At 39.4% G+C, this 9,395-nt stretch overlaps 1 protein-coding gene across 1 annotated transcript; it reads left to right on the top strand.

Moving 5' to 3' along the window:
• The first annotated feature begins 822 nt into the window (after positions 1-822).
• Positions 823-5,539, top strand: LOC145412994 (uncharacterized). The gene is made up of 3 exons (XM_080282815.1): positions 823-861; positions 4,109-4,331; positions 4,743-5,539. Exons 1-3 carry the CDS (start codon positions 823-825, stop codon positions 5,537-5,539), a joined length of 1,059 nt encoding a protein of 352 aa, XP_080138941.1.
• Positions 5,540-9,395: the final 3,856 nt, after the last annotated feature.

Consider the following 9,395-nt stretch of genomic DNA (forward strand, 5'->3'; position numbering starts at 1 on the left):
GTGAAGGAGTTAGTAACAATCACCATTAACCATTTCATGCCAGTGTCGAATTTAAAAATCTTGTTCTTGCAACAGCAAGACGACTTACCTCAGCTGAGGAAGGACGTCTCGTAATGAAGAGGTTATAAACTACCCGAATACCTTACTTGTAAGCCATTTTCATGGACAGTTAATTCCTTCTCTGAGAGGCGTCCCGTGAGCTAAATAAAATAGTCTGTGATTGATAGATTGGAATAAGAAGGACGTTATCTTAGTGGAGGAGACTAATGGAAATTGTTTAACCGCATCAGTGCGGTAGGTCTCACTTGAGCTGATTGATCTCGTTCGACTGTGCAGATTAGAAAAAATATATATGTACGTAGGCCTACAACTTGAATTGTAAAAATGCATTGTATGGAAATAGTCAATACAACAGTTTTAGGTGTAAACGTTACGGAGTATAAAGTAATAAGTAACAAAGTACGGTAGTAGATGTAACCAAAACCAAGTGTAAACCTCATCTTCAATTCATGAGGGTGTATGTACTGGTGACCATAATCGCGTCTTTATGATGGCGAGTTTATGATCCTGGTGTGCGGGGTGTAATAACCAGCAAATTGATTCCCTTAATACCCATGGGAAACAGTTTTATATTCCATGAGAATCTATTATGTCACTTAAAATCAATAGCTTTCCCTCGTGGGCCAGTCACATTGCGCGACGTAACGGATATCGGCACTCTATTGGTCGGGCTGGGAGAAGGGGGATATGGGAGTGGCGCGGGATTGGCTGGCGATGCCTTAGCCCCGCCCACCCACCTCCTTTTCCCTCGATTTGTCAACAATGGCTCGAACTGGTGTGATGGCCGGCGAGGGGAAACGGGTAAGTGTTTCCCCTCGGCTGTCGTGTCAAGTGGGAGGTTCAGGTGGCAGCGCCCTGAGGTGAACTTGTCCTGGAAAATAACACGAGTGTTGGTAACGAAAGAAGTTTTGTCTCGCCGGTAAAGTATATACATAAACGCCGGCCAGATGATGGACAAGGTTGGTTGGGTATTGCTGATGTGTTTTGTTTGTGATAAAACAGAGCAAAAAGTCGCTGACACTAATTCTGTAACTAGCCTACACAGCATGGGCTGTATAAATAGGCATAATTCACAAGCTGTGCGTATTCTAAACTAGTGATGAGACTGATTTTTTTTTTTTTTTAGCAAAGAGCGAAAATTACAGGATGATCATTAAATGTGACAAATTATGAAACTAAATTTAGATGTTAAAGATGTAATAGTACCAAGATTATTGAGAAAATTTTTTCAAGAAATCTACGGGCACGGAAACTATATTTTTAAATACACGATACTCTTCAAGTTTCATTTGATTTAGAATAAGTGTTTTCCGTTGAGGTTTATTTACTTTCAGTAACTTTTTTGTCAAGGAAACGATTGGATATGAAATAACGTTTTGATGGTACCTCATCATGTTAATCATTTGCTAGTCTGCTACTAACATACATCCGTCACTAATAGTTTTTGTTTCTTTCACCTCTTATTTTTCCTTTTTTTTTTTTTTTTTTTTTTTCAGTGCAGTATTATCATTCTTGTTCCTACCCATTTCCTGCCGTATATAATCATTTTAATAATTTCCAATTATATTGAATCATAATGCTTAATCTTCATCAACAGTAGTCAGTAGCAGATGAGGGGGGGGGGAGGTCAAAGGAGTCTGGAACTCCCATTTTATCTATTTTGAAAAACACGTTTATATATTTTTTGTATAAAACAACGATAATACTGCGCGCGTTATCCAGTTCTTGTGATTTTTTTTTTTACCTGATTGGTGTGTCATTCTAGCTGTGTCTGTGAATTGAAACTGCAAATTTACAGTATTTTCACTATATATTTATCGTAAAGGAAGATAAATGCAGAAAAAAAAGCCTCTCCGCGCTCTTCCGCTGTAAACGTGTGCTGGATCCGCCTTGAGTAGTTACATGCAAGAACTTGTTTTTCGTATTTGAATTCCTTATACATTTTGTCTATATATATATTTAGGGGGTTATGTTCATACAATACATATTTGCTCCAGAATTGTTCCCCGAGATAATGCAACACACTGAAAAATCACCTTATGTAATACAACGTTTATTCTTACTCTGGTAACTTTTCACTTTTAAGAATGTCAGCAGTAAACTTTTGTTATTAATCATTCTGGTTTGTACTTGAAGCAATATAATTAGTTCGGTAAGCTCTCAGCCTTCCATTAAGATCCAGTGCCACAATAGTAGACCAGATAATAGGCTATGTTTTTGTTGACGTACATAGATTTCGTTGCGCGTACCGCTTCCTTATATACTATATATATATATATATATATATATATATATATATATATATATATATATATTATTATATATATATATATATATATATATATATATATATATATATATATATATATATATATATATATATATATATATATATATATAGGGCTGAGTGCAAGAATGGCCAATGTCAAAAAATGAGGTTTTGAGAAAAATGCATTTAAAAGTTTGCAGACTTTAGTAAAATTCAGCTAAGAAGAAGAGACATAAATGTAATTTTTTCTTTGTTGTTTAAGCCAAGTAGCAATCACATAATGCCTTTTTTCAGTAACTAAAAGCTGCTTTGCATTGGGAAAAAATAATTAAATTTAAACAATATTTTCCTCTGATAATTTTTTCATATTCGGTAATAATTAGCACATTTTGAAAATAAAATTATTTTTACATGTTTTTAACTAAATATTAAATTTACCTAAGTGTAATTTCCTTATCTTAGTTAATATTTCCATTGTTTATAAACAAAAATTTGAAAATTATATATATATTTTTTTTTCATAAAAATCATTCCAGAATTGAAGCATTAGCAAGATCTCATTTTTCAGTATTTAAAGACCAATGAGAAATTACACTGGTGTCATCATCTAAAGAATCATCTACACCATCTGCTGCCTGTATACTCCTGTAGAAATGTCTACTTCCAGCAGAAATCAGAGGAAGATCAGTTAGGTCCTTCAGCTTTTTAGGCGCAAGTTTCTGTGGTCCGTGTTCTAGTTGTTTTATAGCATCCTTCCTAGGACTCTGGCGACATTGGCCTTTGTACGAGTAGCACTGAAAGACCTATATTTTACAAGCTCCCTGGTTCCCTTAGCTCCATATAAGTAATTTTTGACATTGGCCCTTGGCCTTCTTGCACTCAGCCTTATATATATATATATATATATATATATATATTCCATGCTGTTCTATAGCAGCCGTGGCTCAGTGGGTTAGAGCGCTGCGCTCTGACCGAAGAGTCGATGGTCGAATCCACCGAAGGGTCCTTGGTAGACATCAGGAAGGGCATCCGGTCATAAAATGCTACATGCTCCAATCCAAAAGTCCTCTACCCAGGGGCAACGCCTTAACTCTTCGCGGATACCAGGCATAAAACTTTTTTTTTTTTTTTTTTTTTTTTTTTAAGTCTTCTTGACAATAACAAATTTTTGTTCAGATCAAAGTCATATTAGATAAAAGTAAGGTGTAACTTGCAAATTACCGTAACTCGTCAAGGTAAAGCGTTACGAGAATGCCTTTAAAAATGCCCAACTGATTTTTGTCAGACCCTTATTCTAAATGATGTACGCAGCTTCGTAACACATCCTCCTTAGAAATGTATTTTGCATGTTACATCACATTCTCTTTTGTGTTATTTGCAGGTACTGTATATCGTTTTAATAGCGACATACTTTGCATCAGTGACATACAAGCGGATATTGAGGGGTAATATGCAGAATAAGTAGCTAAGAAAGAGATGTTACGAAATCTCCACGGCCACTTAGAACACGACCATCAGTGTACGCGTGTAGCAATGTGCAGAATAAATTGCTAAGGAAGAGGTGTTACGAAATTTCCAAAGTCTTTTAGAATACGATTATCAATGTAGGTGTTAAGTAATGTGCAGAATAAATAGCTAAGAAATGGGTGTTACAAAAATCTCAGAGCCTTTAGAATACGTTTATCAATGTAGGTGTTATGTAATGTGCAGAATAAATAGCTAAGAAAGAGGTGTTACGAAGTCTCCAGAATCAGTGTAGGCGTTTGTTTGGTCGACTAGGTTGAGGACGAGACCTCCCCGCGCGGTGTGTGTGGGTGTGGGGGCGGGTGCGGATGCGGGTGTAGCGGGGGCGACAGCAGCGACCTCGACCTCGGGGACGACCTCTCAGACGACACTCGCGACTCCACCAGTGAGGACGACCATGGCGACGACTCCAACGCCACTCAGGACCACCCCAGTCGTCAGCTTCACCGACGCTACTTGCCATGGCGCCGTGGTCATGGTCCGTACTTTAAACAGACAGACAGACGGACACACACACACACACACACACACACACACACACACACACACACACACACACACACACACACACACACACACACACACACACACACACGTATATATGCATAAATTCTTACATGATTTTCAGTTAATACAGCGGCATGCAGAGTTTAGTGATATTAAGCAGTGCAGTATTCGGTATGTACTGTATAATAGCATTAGGTATGCATATTAGAATTCATTGTAACCAGTAATATTGGAACCTTCAGTATACCTGTTAATTAACATTTATCGTATGTATTGACGCATTCATTCTGCATATTGTCGTTCTTGATATACAAACTTAGACAGTGTATACGCATTTTTCTTGTAGGATTTAGCGTTAGGATGATGATGGGTAAATTTACAGGGTGTGGCCGTGATGGCGAGAATGAGGGTGGGATAGTGGTGGAAGTGGGCGGGGGTGAGGAGCGTGGGGTGAGCGTGTGCAGTGAGGAGCATGGCGGCGGTGGTGGAGGGGGCGGGGGGCCGCAAAGGAGCATAAGAAAAGTCTTCACCAACACCAGGGAGCGTTGGCGTCAACAGAATGTGAGCGGTGCATTTGCTGAGCTTCGCCGGCTGGTCCCTACACACCCACCCGACAAGAAGCTCTCCAAGAACGAGATTTTGCGGCTCACCATCAGGTACATCAAGCTCCTCAACTCTGTCCTGGAATGGCAGCAGCGGCAGGATGAGGCGAGGGATCACAACAGTGCAAATAATAACAATAACACCTCCAGGGGCAATCGCAACATGTCAAGTCAGAGAGGGTCACCACTGTCCCCACCTGATATGGACACTCCACCACTGCGTTATCGATATTTAGCCCTCCCCTCTTCCCCGCCTTCCCCACATTCCCCACGTCCACCTTCCCCATCGTCTACATCCTCGTCGCCATCTTTGTCCTACTCTTCTCCATCTGTGGTTACTCGCTGTTCGCCCCCTAACCACTCCGTCACCACCACATCCACTACCACCACGATCTCCACCACGTCCTCTCCATCGTCTCCAGCCGCACCTGTCACGTCGTCATCTGTAGCTCCGTCGTCGTCGTCCTCTCCACCTCCTGATGACGTGGTGTCGCCTCCAACCCCTCGCTTCCATCCATACGTATTGGCGGTGCGAGTGAGACCCACCCTGTCACTCCTTCATCCGCCAACCAAGTGAACGTTATGGTTTGCTAAGTTGATATTAGTTGACTGCATGTATGATCCTTGAATAACCGTGCCAAATCCAAAGGCTCTAAGACGGCGCTCGGTACAGGGGAAAAAAAAAAAACTAGATATCCGGGCCATGTGAAGAAGACGAAAGATTTGTGACGCTTAGCATACTTCCCTTGTGAGCATATATTGGTATCAGCCCGTGATGTGGCTGTGGTAACTACAGTGACTTAACGTTAACAATTATGTTGCTGTTGTGGTACGTCGTGCTCATTAATAGAGTCATTAAAAACTAAGAAAAATGCAGGGCTAAGAGACTATATATACTAGTAATTAGGTGATAATGACAATTTATGTGCATATATAAAGCATTAAGACTACTCTTGACCATCAGAAATATTCCCAACTGTCTGTTGATATTTGTGTGTGTGTGTGTCTGTTTGTTTGTGTGTGTGTGTGTGTGTGTGTGTGTGTGAGAGAGAGAGAGAGAGAGAGAGAGAGTTACCCATTGAGAAATCCTCATGTATATATATTTTTCTGAAGTATCAATTCATATGTAACGTAAATAATTCGGTATTATAATTAATACCATCTTCCGTGTTTTGTAAAGGAACTGTCTAAAGATTATTAGAGTTTTACGAAAATCAAACAATGCTGTAATCATGTGTACGGTGCTTCGTACAGTTCACAGTAAGTGTACAAACTTAGATTATTTAACATATTTGTTATTTCTCTGAGGGTGCTTTTTTTGTAATACTGTCTAGTAGCAGAAAAAAAAAACTATATATATATATTTTTTTTTGAAATGTCGTATGGTATGTTAAATGTGAATGGCCCATTTCTTGGTCATTGTGTCGATATTTCTCCTGCATTCGTGCTTTCTTGCTCCTTGTGTCATGATCCTACATCACCCTAGCCTTAAAAAGAGGTCAGAATGATGGTGATGGCAATGATGATAATGATGTACATGAATGCTTTGAATGAGGTTTTGATCCTGGAATTAGGGACCATCATAGGGTGTTCAGCATAAGCAGTACTCTGGTTTGCTGTACAGGTAATTCCGAATTACAAATGTACCAGTATGTCATATGAACTCATGGTGCCAGTAATATACATGTATATAATAACCTGTTTTGTTTAATATTAACAACCAAATCATTTTCAGTGACAGGCTTTTTCATTCTCATATAGTCATTACTGTGTTGAATACAATGAATATTATCACATTTTGCCTTATGTTATTTGATATGCACAAGTAAACAGCATACATTCTTATGGTATCTTCAGTAGCTGATGGAGATATGTGGTTGGAGGGAATATGGGATGGAGTAGGATGTGCTGGGATAAAAGCTGTGACCCATGCTAATTCTTCCACTACCATACTGTAAAGGTAAGGAATCATTATGCCAGAAATAATGCATTGTGAATCTGCCAAATTACTAACACACAGAGTAGTGGCACTGTAGTAATTTACGTAATTCATATTGTACTGTAAACTGATATGATCATGTTCATATTAACCCCATCGGTACGGCGACTTTCAGTGGCGTACCGAGGGGAAGGGCCATGCGGTCATGCCCCCCCCCTTTTTGCTATATATATATATATATATATATATATATATATATATATATATATATCAAGAAAATTATGTTGGATGTGTCTTGTCTTTAACTGTTTGTAATTGAGACTAATATAGTGATTAAATTATCATAATTTTTTAATGTTATTGTTATTAGTTTATTACAGTTTTAAAGTTGTTTGATCGATATTTGAACATCTGAATTTTAGTAGTATAAGGTTATTGGAGAGACTGAATCTTAATCCAGTGGCACAGAATACTTAAAAACGAATTTAGAATATTTTATACTTATGTCGTATACCCATTCCATATGGCCTAAAAATGATCATAAAACTGACTAAAATGCACAATATTCTCGGGGGGGGGGGGCTTACAGCGCCCTCCCGAACCCGCCAGCTGTACGGGCTCGCTGCGCTCGCCAGTCATAGGCTGCACAGTAAAAAAAAAAAAAAAAAGTCCCCCCCCTTTCAACTTCCTGGGTACGCCACTGGCGACTTTCATATGTTTGCTACCACCAGACGGTTTTACTTATTGCAACTCCGGTAGTAATGGAGTCAGAGCTTTGACAGGTGATTATATTTTATTGAGGCATGACTGGGATGCTGGTGACCCTCTCTTTGAGGTTAGGGCGGCGATCACGACCCAGTCGATGGTTTCTCAAACTTCGTTAATTGGAAAAAGAGGTTGGGTCGATGCTGATGATCATGAAACCGGTTTACCCCACCCTAAGGTGCGAAGTGAAGTCAAGACGATTTTATTCAGCTTAGAGTGGATCTCGCTGAAGCGATTAATGAAAAGTGTATCGAACCCATCCATTTTGGAGTCGTTCCTAACCTGAAGAGTATGATTGACGCACACTGACTGAAGAGATAAAATTAATCACGGCTGTTTTTTATTTTATGTTGGCTGTACTGTATGTCGTGTATAATATTTCCGTAAATGTTTCAATATGATTAAAGACTGTTTGAGGTAATTTTCGACAATAATTGACTTTGTGAATCAATATCTTGGGAAAAGGGATAAAAATATAACTGTGTACTATAGTTATGATCCAGACTATTTTATTCATCATAAGATACGGTAGATATCTTTCAAAACTGATGTGTTAGCTTTAACCCCAATTAATCTCTTCTCTACGAGGATGCTCTCGTAAATTATATAAGTCATCTGATATTTGTTAGAATAGAAAAACAAAAAAAGTGTTCAGTCGCGAAAAGAAAACTAACGAGGCCCCAATTTTTGACAGTACTTTCTAAAATAAGAGATGAAGATGGGACAAGTCAAAGCAACTCTGTATCTTTGCTGACTACATTCTATAATAAGGGATGCAGGTTGATCACTTTGGCATGCAGGCAGACCAGATCTAACCAGTCGTTCCAAAAATGTCTGCCAAAAATTAGGAGCGTGCCGTTTCCCTTGCAGTTTATTTTTTAAATTCCTTCTTTATTTTTTTTAGGTTATTCATGCTATCTTCAGACGATTTTGTTAACTTTGGTGAAGCCATTAATAGTGACAGGCATAGAAGCAGGTCTCCATTAGGCTCTTTACAGAGTATCTCCTCAGGCTGAATAAAACTCCTACAGTAAAGGTAACAAGAATGAAATGTACGTCATGAGACTGAAGAGGTTAATCATAGGAGCCGATGTTCAGAGTTAAGTGTTGATGTTTTCAGCTCGATGACGAATTTTTTGTATTCATGCTACCGCCAGACGATTTTATTCATTTTTTTTTTTTATGCGAGGAAGAAGGAACCAGAGGCCATGAGCCCGTAGTAACAGTTCCCTCCAAGAGAAAAACAAAATACAGTATAGAGCCAAATTCAAGATCCGATCATTTTGAGATGCCTGGACACACTGCGTTTGAAAGACTGGAGATCATAGGCAGCAGGAAATACAGACAGAGGGAGACAGTTCCAGAGCTGACCTATTGCATAAATGAAAGACTGGGAGTAACGGTTAACTCTTGCATTAGAGAGTTGGACAGAAAAAGGATGGGAGTTTGCTGCCAGACGGGTGCTACGCGCACGTCGTAGAGGTGGAGGAATGCAAGCAGACAGTTCAGAGGAGCAGTGACCATTAAAGTAGCGATAGAAAAGAGATAAAGATGCAACAGTGCGGCGAAGAGACAGAGGTTGAAGGGAGTCAGTAAGAGGAGGAGAGTTAATGAGACGAAAAGCCTTTGACTCCACCCTATTGAGAAGAGCTGTATGTGGGGAGCCTCCCCACACATGAGAGTTGTACTCCACACAGGGGCGGATAAAACCCCTGTATAGAGTCAACAA

The sequence above is a fragment of the Coenobita brevimanus genome, chromosome 94 (assembly GCF_032717465.1).
Source record: "Coenobita brevimanus isolate Jiangsu-jjx chromosome 94, ASM3271746v2, whole genome shotgun sequence".
NCBI classification, from domain to species: Eukaryota; Metazoa; Arthropoda; class Malacostraca; order Decapoda; family Coenobitidae; genus Coenobita; species Coenobita brevimanus.